Below are 18,188 nucleotides of genomic sequence, written 5' to 3' on the forward strand. Positions count from 1 at the left end.
GTATTGTTATTTAGATGGAGCATACTGGGACACTTATCTTTTAGTACACACCATTTTCTAACTGAATGCAGTGCTAATCGTGGGATTGAAAGCCATTGTAATTGTGTACCCATCTAAATGCTGACAAGAATATACAATTACATTATTTGGAACTGAGTTTAATGTTTGGGAGTTTTATTAGCATTTATATTTACTTATACATTAAAATTCAACACAAAGGGAGAAATCAAAACCATGTGATATGTTAGAAACAAATATCAGATTCACGCATAACCCTGCTCTCTAAAATACATGTGCCCTGTCTTAATACGGGGCATTTTAAAAGAGTGTGATACAAATCTGAAATAAGCAAATAATAAGTTGCCATTACAGGCATTAGGCACTTCTCTAGATTTTGCAGTCTTTGAAAAGCTTCCTTTATATGAACTTTTTTTTTTTAAATGTTCACGATACTGGCAAATCTTTCCACAGTGTGCTTACCACCACACGATGTTAAACACATATTATAAAGTGGATGTAATTGTAAACACACAGAGGGATATAATTACATGTAGCAGATTTAAGAGCTAATTCTTTGCCTTTTTTTTAACTCTGCATTTTATCAACATAATTATTTTTTGACTGCAGACTACCACCCTGAAATTGACAAGCATCCATTATAGCAAGAATTTGTTCACCAAATTGAAAAACAATGAACCGCAGGTTTATATGTACCCATTGTCATAAAGAATTAGTACGGCTTTGTTCCGCAAGAGGAAAAAGCTAATGATTTTGAAACAGCAGGTGACAAAACACATTCTTTTTTTCCTCCCCTGTTATCAGTTTGTTGATGAAGTCATTATGAACTGAGGCCTGGATAGGGATGGCCTTATTTTTAGCAGATAGACTTTTAATGAGCTACATTATAAAGATAGTCATGTTGATTTGCTTACCTTTTATTTATTTATTTTTTTCTTTACTTAGAAACCCCCAGTATTGAAAAGCTACTCTCAAAGGACTGGAAAGACAAGCTTCTTGCAATGGGATCAGGGAACTTTGGTGAAATAAAAGGTAATATGTTTGCAATTATTTTGATCCAGATGAACCAAATTAAATCTGGTATTTAGAAATATTGATGATGATAAAGTACTTCTGCCCCCATATATTCTCTGTCTTTGGTGTTTCTTCTTTCTAGCTTGAAAGGGGATGGACCTGAGTTCTTATTTTCCCTCTTTGTGCTTTATGGTATAAATGGTATGTTGTTTTAACAGAATAACCCCACTGTATCTGTAACAGTTTTTGGTTTTCATAATTTTTAAAAAATTTAAATGACTCACTTGATAACTACAAACGTTTCTACCCTGGGTTAAAAACTGCGTATCATGAGATGATTTTGTAAATTCTATGTATTAGAAGTATGAATGTGCATAATCTACATTTAAAACCGGGAAAGACAAGGAGAGAAGATTTAATTTCTCATGTAGAAATAAAATCAAAGTATCCTCTCAACTAATTAAAAGATGTACTTGCTCAGACCAGAGTAGACAGTTGGGCACTTTTATTGTTCTGTTTGTCGTCAGTTGGGCACTTTTGATCTGAGTGCTGAAGGACTAATTTTAAGAAAAAAAATACCTATTCATCAATATTAAAATATTTTGTTATGTATTACTTTCTGGTTTTGATAGAGGCTGAATATATATTTAAAATATCACCAGATTTATATTAATATACATGTAGAAATATGCGTATAAATAACTTTTTGCATAAGTGTGTACATGCACATGCTCTCTGGATGAGAGGCAACTGTCTCACTGAAGGCTCTATCGCATTAGAGCATCCTGTAGAAAGGCAAAGCACAGATCAGCCTTCTCAAGTATTTGACCTCTGTGGTATCAGCATCTCTGTTTGGGAAACTTCCAGAAAATGTTTGACTGAGTATTTCTCTTTTCATCCATGTGTCTGGAGTTTACATACATTCAGGCTGTGATCAGGTGAGAGCTAAACTCCTGCTAATCAGCAAATTAAGTAACCAAAATCTAAAATGGAATGAAATTCAAACAAATAACACTGAACATCCCTCAGAGAGCTTGAAGAGAAAGTCTAAAGAGAACAGAGAAGTTTCTTTTTCTGAGGCAGCAGGTCCTTTATTTCATTGGATTTTAACCCATTTGCACCTGAGATATGGGATGTATTCTTCAAGGTTCTTTATTCTCCTGTGACCCAGGTAATGACTGAGAGTAGAGCAGAGAAGACCGCCTGTTCCAAGCCTTGTGATCTCATTCCGTTGGAGGACAAACACTTCTCCCTCCCTCGTTTTCCTCACAAGTCTAACTTAAAAGCAGCAACAGCAGTGATGACAAGCTTAGAGGAAAGAAGCTCAGCTGTCCTTTCAGGCTTGCCTGTGGGGTTAGTTCAGGAAGCTGCAGTACAGTCACAAAAGAAGTTTCTGTCTTTAAATTTGAGTTTTTTAAGCTTCACTTTCAGAGCACAAGTTTGGTTATTGTCCTCTGTTTCTGTTCAAAAAGCTGTTTTCTGATGCATTTTAAAAGCAACTCTAGATCTTTCTTCTGTTGGGGGCATGGTTATTAGGTGCTTGGATCAGGTTTGGCAGAAAATTGGGAGAAAAAAGGTTGGGTCAGTTTTCCTACCGACTGCCCTTGACAGTTGCAATTACTATCCCTTTTTTATAGGTTGCTGGAAAGCAGAGAAGATAACAATAGTGTGTTGCCCTCTGGGGGTAAATGAATTTGACTTAATGGTTCTTGGGGGGTCAGACACTGATTATGTACTACCGAGGAATGTGGTTTTCATGCCACCTCAGAAGAAGTTAGTCAAGAACAATGGCCTAGCTGTTCAGCAGCTATTTTTTATGAGGCAAATAAAAGGCATAAGTCTCATATATGAGCACACTGCTTTCAGTCAGGGTAGGAAAGGATCTGCATGACTTTTTTTTTTTTTAATCTGAAAATATGAACTTAATTATTAGATGATTTATTAGTGATATTTTAGAATAACGTGTTTGAATAGAACCTTTGCATATATTAAGATGTTTACAGCCTTTACATTATTTACTGAGTCTTCTTTCTCCTCCATTTACACTGGTCAGTTTTCACTTAACTTTTAATTAGTTCCAGGAAACATGTGAGTAAGTGAGTGAGTGCAAGGGTGTGTGTGTGTGTGTGTGTGTGTGTGCACGTGCACGCCCCATGCCCATTGTTGAATATCTAAGACCGTAGCCAAGTGAAGGCAGAGCTCAGTTCCTTAGTGTGGGCTTCAAGTTGCTGCGAGTGAATTACTTTCCAGGCATTTGGACAAAGATTAAACTTACAGCTTGGCAAAGTTCAAAGAAGTGTTTCTTACTATGACTATTTAAAAAGAAAACAAAATGGTCAAGTTTTAAAACTAGAAGAAATAAATAGCATTTGGTCCGGATAGCTTACCTATCAATAAAGTGTTGTCATACCCGCTTAAAGTCAATCTCATTTTTCAAGAAACAATGGGAGTTGGTAAAGGTCACCCACTTCTAAAAGCATGAAATTATTTTTCATGTTGGATTATCTTGCCTGTTAGAATTTAGACCATTTTATGGTCTGGTACTTTGGAAATGTGAAGTAATTAGGTTTTAAAGTTACATTAGAAACAATCCTCTGCAACACACACCAAAAAGGACACTGGATGCAGTTTTGCAGAACAAAACAGTTTGACTAAAAAGCTCTACAGACAGCAAACAGTGAATACATGTTATAAACTGATTAACTGCCTAAAGAAATTATTTATTTCTTCTTCCCTAATCAGACATAGAGTATAACTGGCCAGTTTACAGAGTTGTTGTTTTTTTTTTTTTTTTCCTTTTTTTCTTTTTTTGCCCTTGTCTATAGCAGAAGCGCTGAGTAACCCTTGTGTGAAAGGTGAAGAAATATATTTTATAGCCTCACCGTTACCGAGAAGGGGGAAAAACAGTGCCTGCACTCCAGTTGGCAGCCAGTAGCGACACACATTGTTTTAGCTAGCATGAAATTCCATTACACTGAAGGTCATTGCATTGGCACTTCACCTGAGGACGGTATCTGGGGATCCACGGCAGCTTTGCCTAATCTAAACAGATCGTTTGTTTTTCAACAAAGTCATTGCAAAATGTGTATTTTACTGACTTAAATTTATTTGTAGAATTATAACAAAATATCAGCATGCAAAATTCTTGTAAATATTTCTTTTGGTCAGGTCGCAACAGCAGGGCATTGTTTGAGAGGTTTTCTGGCTAGGTCACTCAGAAAAACCTAGATCACTTTCTCTACCTGCCTTGTTTGAAGAATGCTTTAGGGTCTGGTTTCTTTCCTGTTGGTATTCCTGGTAGGCCCTTCTCATCCTGTTCAGAATGCATTCATTTAGGCCGGCAAAGTGTTGTGTCCGGTATGAAGGAAAATGCCAGCTGCAGTTGGTATAATAAAAAACTGGATCTTTTGGAAAGCTGTAATTTTGCTCTTTCTAGAAGATGGAACATAAAGGCAAACACCAAACAGTTCTGGAATGCCAGTAATGGATTCAAGGAAATAATCCATTCAGCAACACTAGGGCCTTTCAGAACTCATGAACAAGACATGCTATGTAGATTCAGCATGTGGATTAAAGTAGATCCTCTCTTAGGTGACATACAATTTTGAGATAAAAGAGATGTGTAGATTTAGTATATGGCTTGAAAGAGATAATTCTGTTTAAATAACGTTAGACAATTTGAAAATAAGCAGGCTTGGAATAGAAATCAGGTCCCAGGTAATAAATCTAGTAAAGTATCCTTGGAGTTTTGTTAATTTAAGACATGGAAACTAAAATCTCAGCATTTAGATATGTAAGGGTTTGTATAACTTTGAAAGTTGTTTTAAACCCATTTTTTTAAAAATTCAGTAACTGTTTATGAAACACATGGTTTGCTAATTCCCTTGTGACTATTTCATTTTTACATTACGTGTGTGTGTGTGTGTGTGTGTGTGTGTGTGTTCACATTTTTAAGAGGGGTTGGAAATGTTGATTATTTCCTTATTTTCTGAGGGAACTGTTGGATCTGGAATTTGTTTAACATAAGAGTCAACCATAAGGAAGGTACATAACATATAGTCATTTACTTCTAAATAAAGTAAATGTTTAATGTTTTTAATCTACTTAGCTTGTTTTATAAGTCCTTGTAGTTGCTTATGAGTAATGTTTTCTCTTTTTGTAAAAACCTATTTCATAAGAATTGAAGAAAGACTACTGGTGCACAGAATATACATTTTTAAACTAAGTTTGGCAGTGTCTATAAAAGCAGAAAGTGACTTTATGTTTTCTGCAAATCAGTTACTTGCTCTATCTTTGAAAGCCAGAGTCCTTATGCCAGTGTGTAAACACAGCAAGGCATAGAAGAGAATGATCAGCCACTGGATCTCATTGATTTGTTTATTGATAATCCAGGTCACCAGTTAAGACGTTTTATATACCCTTTACAGCAGGTACTTAGTAATGCACGTTTTAAGCAGATACTCTTACATATTTAATCTGGGTTTTATATATATTTGAAAATAAAAATATGCTCTCCTCAACATTTTTCTCATTTAAAAATACATTCATTCATTTAACAACTATTGATTTGTGCTAAGGGTGTAAAGATTCTAAAATTGAAATAATTATAAAAACATTATTTTTTTCTTGTAGATGCCCACTCCAAAGCTTAATGCTATCCAGATCACTGGATGATAGAATTAACCTGAAATCTTTTCCTCTTTTAAATTAATGTTTCTCTTACTAGGGAAGCATAGTATAATCAAAAAGATTCGGTGAATTGTTGCCCTGATTCTTTCAAGGACTTGTGGAAATCAAGTTATGTCTTTTGGTTTATTTCCTCATCCCCTTATTTAAAGACAGTTGCAGATTACTATTGATTACATGCCCATTTATATACAGGCACTTTGTTAAAGTTTTCCTTAGAAAATTATTGTAACAAAGTCATTTTATTCCCTTTTTACGTAGGAAGAAATTGAGACTCAGAGAGAGAGAGAGAGAGATTAATTATACAAACCACATACTTCTAGTTGTGGCAAGGTCAAAATGTGAATTTAATTCTGTCTTCAAGCCCTGTGCTCTTCACATGGTGCTTGGTGGTCTGTCCTCAGTAAAGTTGGAGGAGATGATCTCTAAAATCCTTTCAAACATGCAGCTAAATGACCCTCTAAAATGCACCCATTGCTAGCCTACTTACATGGTGAACTTTCCTTGTAGACTCCCTCGCTTACTGTTGTCCCAAATTTTGGAACCCAGTTAGTGTTTGATGAATGAATGATGAAAAAAATGTCATGTTTTAAGATGGCTTTCACTGATTACATTCCAGTCTGTAAATGCAGCAAATTTAATGTGATACGTTTAAAGAAAAAACTGTTTTTTACATTTTCAGTATAAATATTCAAGTAAGTGGATGGAATAATCTTGGAAAAAGTTTATACACTTACAGTCTCCATTAAAAAGTAGACGTTTGTGAAGTTTCCCTTGTGGTTCGGAGGGTTAAGGAGCCACCGTTTTCTCCCTGAGGATGTAGGTTCCATCTCTGGCCTCACTCAGTGTGTTAAAGATCTGGTGTTGCCACAAGCTGTGGTATAGATTGCAGATGCAGCTAGGATCTGGTGTGGCTGTGGCTGTGGTGTAGGCTGGAAGCTGTAGTTCTGATTCTGCCCCTAGCCCAGGGCACTTCCACATGCTGTGGCTGTGGCCCTAAAAGGAATGGGAGGGAAAAGTAGACATTTATAATAAGAAATTATGTAGACTCATATTTTAAAAAAAGGTAAGAGACTTCCCGTCGTGGCTCAGCAGAAACAAATCCGACTAGCATCCATGAGGATGCAGGTTCGATCCCTGGCATTGCTTGGTGGGTTAAGGATCCTATGTTGCTGTGAGCGAGCTATGGTGTAGGTCATGGATGGGGCTTAGATCTGGCATTGCTATGGCTGTGGTGTAGGCCAGAAACTGCAGCTCTGATTTGACCTCTAGCCTTGGAACCTCCATATGAGTGTGGCCCTAAAAAGATACAATGAAATAAAATAAAATAAAATAAAATAAATTTTAAAAGGTAAGAATGACCCTCTCATTGCACTGATGATAATGCACACATCTTATTTGTAATGTCCCAGAAACAAAACATCGAGCCATAGAGTAACAGTGGTAAAAACCATAGCTACTTTGTACGTGTTCCATTTCACTGTAATGATCGTCACCTTTAAAATTGAAAGCTTTCTATAGTACATCCATTTTAAAATCTAAGACAAAGCCCACCTTTTAAGATTTTGAAGCAAAAAGAATTGAACTATTTTTCAAAATATATTATAGAGGTCCTGAAGGAGGTAAGAATATAATAATAGCAGCGTACACTAGAATAGCAATTTATACTGTCACAAAATAGATGATAGTATTCCTAATGTAATTTTAATTGATTCCAACTTGCGAGGGTATCTATATTGTAGGAAAGGATATGTAACTAAATTTTATCAAAGTTTGATTACATTTGTGGTCAGTGAAAACAGCGAGTTCACTGATGTTTGTAAATTGGATCATTTAACAAATATTCCTTTGATGAAGTAGAATAAAGCCACTCATACCTTCCAATGAGGGGTTCTAACTTTTTTCTCTTGTTGGATACAACCGCCATTGAAAAAATCTCTTAATTGTAAATTTAGACTAACTTGTTAGTTTCTATTCATTATATTTTCAGTTCATTCAACAAACACTACTCTCTGTCTTGGCATGTGCTATGTTCTGGAGATGTAATGGTAGCAAGTGGAATAGACAGATTTCTGCCCTTCAGAGCTGCCTCTACAATCTAGTAGAGGCCCTTTCAATAGGCAGCATTTTTAAAGGCAACACAACAAATGACATTTAGATCCTTCAAGTGGAATACTGGTTCAAAGCAACAACATTTCCATAAAAAAAATTAAACCATATAGAGTCCTATCCAAATTGGAACATTGATAATCTAAGTAACACCAACAATAAAAGAAAAAAAATATCCTGGCGAAGATTGACTCTTGCTTCGAAACAAAGGTTTTAATGTGTGGTGGTAATATTTTTGAGGAAAGAAACATAATCTCTAGCTTACTTTCAGCTTGAAAACTCTAGGACTTTTCCTTTCTTGAATGACCCTACTTTTTACTTTTCCTCTAGTTGTGTCAAAATTCCCCCAAATTTACTGTGATGTTGATTGTTTAACTTCAAGCCATTTATCTATTTCATTTTGGCAGAATAAAACAATAGTGGGGAAACATCAGCTTCCAAGGATTTTTTTCTTGTTATTTCAAATGTATTTGAGACCATCCTTAATTTAAGTAATCCTGATGAGGAATATATTTATTTGCATAGAATTGTGCATTATCAGCCAATCAAGGACTTTGTTATCAAGAAGTTTATTTATTTTATTCATTTAATAAAAGTTATGAGGTTTCTACTATGCATTGCTCTGGGGATACAGTATTCGACAAAACAAGCTAGTATTCTGCCCACATAGAGCTCTCACTCTCCTGGGAGATTTGGCAAATAAATAACTACGTCAATAACAATATATGATTTATGGTGCTATTATGTACAGAATAAAAATGGGGCGATGTTATAGACAGTAAGATGGTGACTTCTGTAATTTCAGTGTTCAGGGAAAGCACTCTGAGGAGCTGGCATTTAAATTACCATCCTGAGTTTGTTTGTTTGTTCGTTTGTTATCTCTTCCATTTACATGTTAGCTCCATGAAGCAAACATTCTTGTATGACTCGTACCGTGTTGTACCCCCAACTCCCAAGACAGTGTGAGGCACCCAGGAGGAACTCTGTGGATATATATTGACTCAATGAGAGGAAAAAGCTAGGCATTTGAAGTGGTACTCTACCAGGGGAAATTTAGCAATGTCTGATGCCATTTTTGGATGTTACAACTAGACAGGGAGTGCTCCCAGCATGTGTACAACACAACTCCCCAGAAAAAGAATTGTCTGGCCTACAATGTCAACAGTGCTAAGGTTGCGAAACACTGCTTTAGGGGAAGAGTTTTCCAGAGGGAAATAATTGGAGAGCGGAGCCCCTAAGGTGGCAGCAAGTTTGCATATTGGTATTAGAGAAACTCAAAGAAGGCCGTGTAACTGGAGCACTTTGGCCAAAGAGAAAATGGGAGAAGACTATGCCAAAGAAGGCAAGAATCTATTCATTCAGGGCTTTGTAAGGATAAGGAGTTTGAATGTTATTCCGTGTACCATATAAAGCTATAAAGTGGTTTTATACAGGCATGTGACATGATCTGATACACTTTTCTAAATGGTCACTCTGAACTTTTGCTTGGATACTGGGTTTTAGTAGGAAAAGTAGAAGATATATTGTTTCGAAACTATTGTAATAGTCAGGGCAAGAAAGAGATGGTGGTAGCCTGGATTAAGAGGCATTAGTGGAAACTAAAATACGTGGACTGATTTATAATGTGTTGTAGGATTGATAGGATTCTCACTGAATTAGATATGAAAGATGAGGCAGATGACAAAATATAACCATTGTATGCATGGTGCTGTCTCTTACTGAGACGGGGGTGACTAAAGCTGCTTCCCTTCCTTCATGACTTCTGTCACAGTGTGGTAAGGAATGTTCTGACCTGCACTTCTGTGGAAGCTACAGAACTGTAAGAATTGCTCAAATGATAGCCATTCACATCGTCCCTAGGCAGTAGAAAGAACCGAAACATTGGATATTTTGTCTCTTAGGTAATCCTTCATTCTTAGGGGATCAAAGCAAGACTATAATTAAAAGACACAAGAGTTTGCACTGAAACATGAAAGATGCAGGAAGGTGGGCTAATGGTTTATAGAATTTAAATTGAATATGGACTATAAAATTAGATTTCAAGTAAATCTTATTGATGGATATGTGACTAAATGAAGACAAAAGGATTTTGTTAATATTTCATATACTGAATGCCAAAATACTCATTTGTATTCATCATAAAATAAATATATTTCTTTACACATCGGTATTGACACACATTGTTATCAGTTATTAAAATATGATAATGCCACTTAAAGCTTTTGAATTATACTTACCATGTTTACATGCAATACATTTTTCTGAGTATGCAAATAATAGTATAGTAATAATGTTCATTGTAGAAAATTTTCTAAATACAAAAATATGAATAAAACATTAAAATGACCCATATCCTACCACCTAGAAAGAGCCATCATTAATATAGAGATACATTTTCTTCCAGTCTTTTTTTTTTAGTATAAAATATGTGCATTCAATGAAGTGTTCAAATGTTCCTTCCTATCCAAATTTTTCACCTAGCTTTATATCATGAATAAGGAAGTTCCTGGGCCATGGATTGAATGCAGGTGGCAGCTGTGATCTACACTGCAGCTGCGGCAATGCCAGATTGTTTAATCCTCTGTACCAGTCCAGGGATGGAACCTGTGCCTCCGCAGCGACCTGAGACACTGCACTTGGATTCTTAACCCACTGTGCCACAGCAGAAACTCCTAAATATTCTTTAAAAATATTTTTTAATAGATGCAAAATACCCTACCATCTGGATATCCCCTAATTATTTGATTATTCCCATTTGACATTCAGATTGTTTCTAATATTTCTAATATTTCATGTAAAACACTTCTAATACTTATTTGCATTTCCTACTGTTTTCCTGGGTTAGATTTTTAGAAGTGTAACTATTTCCTTAAAGGTTATGAAGATTACAAGACTTGACACATATTGCTTTTCCTTGTGTGTATTCCTAGAAATGTGTTTACTGTTTACTTCTCCATATGAAGGTATACATTTTACTATCATTTGAATTATTTTCATTAAAAATATCTTTCCTGGAGTTCCTTTGTGGTGCAGTGGATTAAGGATCCAACATTGTCACTGCAGTAACTCTGGTTACAACTGTGGCACAGGTTTGATCCTTGGCCCGGGAACTTCCACATGCCACAGGTGCAGCCAAAAAATAAAATCTTTCCAGGGCATATTTAGGTTCTTAAATGTTAATCTAATTAGAATAGTCATATAGTTATTATTCTTACAGTAAATGTACTTCTGTTTGATGGACTCCAAATATCACAGGTATAATAAGTTATTGGCAACAATTTATTGAGTACCTGCCCTAAATAAGGCTAGGAGTTGATAATTAAGGAGTATAAGGTGTGATTCTTGCCCCGTATCCACTCAGAATTTCTTCTCTGGATCTTTGTTCTCTAACCTATATAAAACATTAAAAATTTTATTTCCATTCCAAATGGGCATATGAAAATTATAAGCCGCTAACTATAGCTACTACTTCCTAAAAACAGTGCATGCTTTTGAGCATAAATTGGTGGGGAGAAATGTGGTGGGGTGGAGAAGGGTGACTGAGTTATATATAACAGATCCTTCTATCTAATTACACATACAGGTGGCAAATGCATTATTAAAATAGTGCTCAGTGTCTTATGTTTGAAGTGAAAATTGTAATTAAAAAGTATGTTCTCCCCTAGTGCTCGTACTTTTTACCAAAGTGGTCTTGTCTATCCAGTGAATCTTAAGAGAACAATTAAAAGTGATATCGTTTCTATTTCGGTGAACTGCTCACATTTCCAGTGTATCAAATAAGTATTCTAACTTGACTTAGAAGATTCACTGGTGTTTTAAATATCTTGAGCATATTATTTACTTAAATAATGACTGTGTGACTTGGTCTCCAAACCTTGGATTTAACTGTACTCTTGAGTGGCCATAATGTGATCTGTTAGTTTTCCAACTACATTTCATTATTTCATCATAGCCTAAATTTATATTATCAAACTTGAATATTTTTCCTGCTAGCTATATTCTATTTTTGAAGAAAGCCTCTGAGTGGCATGTGAGAAAACAGTCTAAAACTTGATTGGCTAATAGATGTTTTTCTTTTTGAAATGTAGGATTCCTTAGTTCTTTTTTTTTTTTTTTTTTTTGTCTTTCCTAGGGCCGCTCCCAAAGCATGTGGGCATTCCCAGGCTAGGGGTCGAACTGGAGCTGTAGCTGCCTGCCTACGCCACAACCACAGCAATGCAGGATCTGAGCCATGTCTGCAACCTACACCACGGCTCACAGCAATGCCGGATCCTTAACCCACTGAGCAAGGCCAGGGATCGAATCCAAAACCTCCTGGTTCTTAGTCAGATTCGTTAACCACTGAGCCACGATGGGAACTCCAGGATTCCTTAGTTCTGAGTGATTTATCAAGGGTCTTCTTTTTTTAAGAAAGAGAATCATATCACTGATAATAATACATCAGTCTCTTAATAATTATGGTTATTAAATTTTCATATATTTTATTGCCTCTTTAATTGATTTTTAAAAATACTACTTAGGGCCAAAAACTGTGCTTTAAATCTCTTTTTATATCAAAAACACATCAGGCCCCGACGTAGACCATTAAGAATAACAAATGCTTTGCCAACAGTTTTTGATTTACTTGTAAAATAAAAGGGAAAAAAAAAGCTGTAGGTTATTATTTGTCATCAATAAAAAACCATCAAAATATTTGTTCATTCTGATATTTTGTAATGTGTAAATAGTCATCACTTTTCACTGAGTTACAATCTGAAAGAAGTAAGTATATGTTTGTTTGGGTGTCAAACCTTTATTTGTAATAGTTCTCTATACACCAGAGTCAGTGTCATTGAAAGGCCACTCTCTTCTCATTTCTCTTTCCTTACATGTTTCATTGCCTTCTTATTTTCAGGGACTCCCGAAAGCCTGGCTGAGAAGGAGAGGCAGCTCATGGGTATGATCAATCAGTTAACCAGTCTGCGAGAGCAGCTGTTGGCTGCCCACGATGAGCAGAAGAAACTGGCTGCATCTCAGATTGAGAAACAGCGTCAGCAAATGGAGCTGGCCAAGCAGCAGCAAGAACAGGTGAGTGAGAACTAGAGACACAGTCACCTTCCTCAGGCATTGTTTGGCCTGCAATTTCTAGGTCACTCTTTGAGACAAAGATTAATAGAAGCTTCTCCTTCCCCCGCTTTCCCTGCCTCACATAAGTAATTAAAAAGGCAAAGCACCAAAGCAAACAAGAAGACTGATCTGAAGAATTTTATCAACTATTTTAGTGGCACGTAACATGGAAATGATATAATCAAGGTGAAATTCTGATCTGTCATGAGAGAAGTACCCAAAAGAACCACAGAGAGCCAAGAGCCAGTCAGGGCCATTGTGAAAGCTCTCATTCAGTGTGTTTGGTATGAGCTTTGAAGGCTAAGTAGGATTGAACAAGTGAAGTAAATTTGCAATTATGATGCAGGAAGTTTGGTTAGGAGGCTATTATAATCATTTAAATAAAGCATGAGAATCTAAACTAGATAGCGTAATGACCATGGAAAAAGAGAAGAAAGGAATAAATAGGTGGAAGAATTATGGTTGGTTAAATTTTTAAGTGGGAGAGAGAGAAAAAAAGTGTTGAGCCTGTTTTCCTTGACAGGGAAAATCAAGAGCAAGACAAATTTGGAAAAGCACATGGTTTTATTATGTTGAATTAGAGCTGTTGTCATGTTGTCCATCTGAAATTATGTGAGAAAACAGATAAACCCAAAAGCAATTTTGAAGAAAGGGGTTAGCTAAGTTTCTTAGGCTATCTATGTAGAGATGATAGTTTAACCCCTGGAGAAGTAAGTTTTATTTGTTTATTTAGGTGCTGCTTGAGTGCCAGTTACTGTGCTAACTGCTGAAGTTACCTGAATTAACCAGAAAGACAAAGCACCTAAATCCTAGTGGAGAGTGAGGTGGTTAACAAAGAAAAAGAAAAATTAACAAAATAACTTCAGATAGTGCTCATTAATTTGAAGCAATGTAAGAAGAGTAATTTGATAAATGTTGATTGATACGATACTAAGTATTTCTTGGTTTGGGTGGTTGGATCTGGCATTTAAAGACAGATCTAAATGGCATACAAGAGATACCTGTATTACTATCTAGAGCTAAGGTGCTTCCTGAAGAGGAATGGCAGGTTTATGGGCCCTAAATTAAAATAGTGGTGATATCTTGAGAAAATGGAAAGAGACGAAGGGTAGATAGAAACCTTGGAAGATGCTGGCATTTAGCTGGTAGAGCAAAATGAACAGAAGCAAGAAGCTACTAGAGTTGCCATTTAGATTTTCAGTGTCAACCTTTAAGCATATGGCTTCTACAAAGTTTTAGTAGCAGAAATCAGATGATAAGAATTGACATGTTGAAGGAGACATAGTGGAGAAATGGAGGTAACGAGGAAGAAATATAACTTCAAGGAAAATTGATGGTAGTGGGAAGGGAAGATGGAAGGTGTCGTAAGGTGAGCTTACATATAAAGTCAGCACATCTTTTCTAGGACTAACTCACATCGCTGCTCCATGTTCTGGGTTCAGTCCACTCACATCTTAAGTTGTGGAGGGCCGTTATTTATTCAAGGGTATTTTTTTTTTTTGTCTTTTTTGCCATTTCTTGGGCTGCTCCTGCAGCATTGTTCCCAGGCTAGAGGTCCAATCGGAGCTGTAGCCGCTGGCCTGTGCCAGAGGCACAGCAATGCAGGATCCGAGCCACGTCTGCGACCTACACCACAGCTCATGGCAACGCCGGATTCCTAACCCACTGAGCAAGGCCAGGGATTGAACCGGCAACCTCATGGTTCCTAGTCAGATTCGTTAACCACTGAGCCACGACAGGAACTCCTCAAGAGTATTTTTGTGTCCACACAAATACTGCAAAACTTTCAAAACAGCATTCAAAATGTAAACTAGCAGAATTGAAGGAGGTGAAAAAATAGATTATATATGAGGAGACCTTCTGTCTTTCCCTTTTACTCTTCTCTACTTGATGATTCCTCTCTGCTTGAAGGTGATATTTTTAATTTTAATGAAAAGCCTGACCATTTTCCTTCGGTATGTACATGGCCTATTATTGCAGATGACCCATATTCCTCTTGCTTTACCCCTGTGATAAAACAGTTCAGAGTGATTGCCTATGGCAGTCTAGAAAAACACTGCTCTTTTCTCATCCATAACTCTCAATACCTTCAGACATCCGAATTCTAGAAACTCCAAGAAGCCTCTGAAACTGGAGCTCAGAAGGGGATATTTCTTGGTAGAAGAGTACTTACATTGATAGGCTGGAGGGCACACTTGTCTTAAAAAAAATTTCTGAGCAATTACTAATGGCAACCAAGGTTCCTTTCTCCTTCTTTCACATTCTGGCCCATCCTCAAATATCATCTACAGATTCTAGAATTTGTACTTATTCTGACATTCTCTTTAGAACTTCAGAAATCCTTAGATTCTTCCAGAACATCTCTCCTGTTTCAGAGAGATGCCAGGCAATGGTGCCTACACAGCCTGAGAGAAGATCCCTCCTGAGAGCTACAGGTCAGGTTCCTGGAGCCCATTCTGCCCTCCCAGGTCTTCACCCATGCAGCACTGGCATTGTCAACGTTCTTGTGGCCACTGATCTTTTCATCCAGGTGTAGGGATACAGCAAGGAATAACACAGACAAAAAAGCCCTCATGTTCTGAATTCTGGTTGGGAAGAGATAGACAATAAATAAGTAAAACATAACATAGGGTGAAAATAAAACCGAGAAATAGAATTGAGGGGACCAGGTAGAGAGATAGGCTCTTTTAAAATGAGTGCTCATGGGGTTCCTGTCATGGCGCAGTGGTTGGCGAATCCGACTAGGAATAATGAGGTTGCGGTTCAATCCCTGGCCTTGCTCAGTGAGTTAACGATCTGGCGTTGCCCTGAGCTGTGGTGTAGGTCGCAGATATGGCTCGGATCCCGTGAACTGTGATGTGGGCTGCAGATGAGGCTTGGATCCCGCGTTGCTGTGGCTCTGGTGTAGACCGGTGGCTACAGCTCCGATTGGATCCCTAGCCTGGGAACTCCATATGCTGCCAGGGGAGTGGCCCTAGAAAAGGCAAAAAGACAAAAAAAAAGAGTGCTCATGGAAGACAGTAACAGATGAACAGACTTGTAGGAGGGGAGGCAGTGAGCAGTACAGTTATCTAGGAAAAGAGTTTTCCTGGATGGAGGGGAAAGCGGTGCAAAGGCCCAGAGGCAAGAGTATCCTTGGGAAATAGATGTGTCCTTGGTGTGGCAGGAGTGGAGCAACAAAGGCAAGAGTGAAAGGAGGTGAGATGAGAGAACAGCAGGAGGCCAGATATCCAGGGCTTTGCAGGTGTCAAGTGGAAACTGGCTTTTACTCTGAGTGAGACAGAGGGCTTTGAAAAGATGAACAACATGACACAACTTACATTTTAAAAGGCCCTCTCCTCATGCTGGTATATAATTGGCTGCAGGAAACAAGGACAGAAGTAGAAGGTGCAAATAGGAGGCTATCAGGGCAACTCAGGCTAGAGGCACCAGTGGCTTAGAGCAGGAGGAAGTTGTGGAGGGCTATAAAGGCATCAGTTTCTTGATAAAATCTTAAGGTGCTTACAAAAGGCTTTAAATGGCAGCTGAAATATTGATATGTGGAATGAAAGAACCAGGCTTATAGAAAAGAGTGGTGTTTCTTTTTCTACCCTCTCCTTTCCTGTTTTTTCTTCAAAAAAAAAAAAAAAGGAATTTTTAAAAGCTGTATTCCTAAGATAAAATGAAAACATTAAAATATAATTGGGAGTTCCCATTGTGGTTCAGCTGTAACAAACCCAACTAGTATCTACAAGGATGCAGGTTTGATCCCTGGCCTCACTTAGAGGGTTAGGGATCTGGCATTGCTCTGAGTTGTGGTGTAGGCTGGCAGCTGCAGCTCCAATTCGACCCCTAGCCTGAGAACTTCCATATGCCACTCGTGTGGCCCTAAAAAGCAAAAAAATAAAATAAAAATAAATAAAATAGGGGGTTCCTGTCATGGCTCAATGGAAATGAATCTGACTAGTTATCCATGAGGACACGGGTTTGATTTCTGGCTGCTGTGAGCTGTGGTGTAGGTCACAGATGCAGCTTGGATCCCGTGTTGCTGTGGCTGTGGTGTAGGCTGACGGCTACACTTCCACATGTCGTGGATGCGGTCCTAAAAAGACAAAATAAATAAATAAATTAATTAATTAATTTAATTGTGCCATATACATAGGGGAAATAAGAAATTCATTGTGCAGCCATGTAGGCCCATCTTCATCCTGTAGCTTCTTTAGTTTCATTCACAGTAATAGACTATGCTTAGGTCAGTTTTTTCCTGAATTTTTAGCTTTCTGATACAGAGGTTAAAACATACACTTTTGTAATGAAAATGATAGTGATTATAACATTGAGAATAGGAACTAGAGCCTATTTATAAGAGCGATAAATTTCATGAGGTTAGAAGTTACATTCTTCTGAGAAGGCTTCCTGCCCTATCTCATGTAATGAAGTGTTTAAATTTTTCTTATCTATTCACTCATGCAGTCTTCATTAAATATTCATCGTACTCCTTTTGCAAAGTGTTCAAAAGTACTCCTTTTCCAAATAGTGTGAGCAAAATCCACATGGTCCCGAACCCCACTGTATTTATGGGTTTCTGCCTAGGAGACGGAAACCTGTTAATTAAAACGAAACCAAAATAAATATAGCATCATAACTGTGGTAGTATAGGTATAGTACTAGGTAGGTAGAGGATGTCAGAAGAGCAAATAATGGGATAATCATTGTATTCTGGCTTAGGAAACACTTAAGATGGCCATATTGGAGACTAATTCCTGAGTTTAGTTTTGAACCTGTTGAATTTGAAATGCCTTTGAGAATGTCATTGGATAAATGGACCTGAAACTTGAAGCAAAGGTCTAGGCTAGAGAAACAAGTTTGTAATCACTTGGCATTTGTGTGGACATAAGTACAGAGGGAAAAGAAGAGAGTCTAAAATTGACCCTACAACACTGAGTGGCTGGACAGAGCCATTGACAGTAATTTGAGAAGAAACGGGCTTTTAGGTAGGACCAAAACCAGGGAAATGAGATGCCATAGAACCAAGGGAGAAAATTCCAGATTGTAGGAAAGCACTTGAGTATTGAATTTGGATGGAAAGTTAAGTGGTGAGGACTAGAAAACACTGCAGAATTTCAAAAATTGGAAGTGACTGGTGACTTTACTAAGAATCCCTGTAGTGGAGAATAGGGGCAGAAACCAGAATTGAGGGTGTTGAGGACTCAGCAGTAATGGCAGTATTTACCAAAACACAAAAACATACCAAAACCTCACTAAGACACACAGCA

The 18,188-nt window shown here is 37.4% G+C and overlaps 1 protein-coding gene across 45 annotated transcripts in view; it reads left to right on the top strand.

Annotated features, from left to right (window-relative positions):
* Nucleotides 1-18,188, top strand: part of SOX5 (SRY-box 5) — a 1,006,514-nt gene that overhangs the window by 780,729 nt on the left and 207,597 nt on the right. For all 45 annotated transcript variants that reach the window (XM_021092938.1, XM_021092936.1, XM_021092946.1 and 42 more), the window contains 2 exons: nucleotides 964-1,050; nucleotides 12,722-12,894. In XM_021092938.1, the coding sequence (XP_020948597.1) occupies nucleotides 964-1,050; nucleotides 12,722-12,894 (260 nt within the window). The remainder of the gene's footprint in view (nucleotides 1-963; nucleotides 1,051-12,721; nucleotides 12,895-18,188) is intronic.

Source organism: Sus scrofa, chromosome 5 (genome assembly GCF_000003025.6).
Source record: "Sus scrofa isolate TJ Tabasco breed Duroc chromosome 5, Sscrofa11.1, whole genome shotgun sequence".
Lineage (NCBI taxonomy): Eukaryota > Metazoa > Chordata > Mammalia > Artiodactyla > Suidae > Sus > Sus scrofa.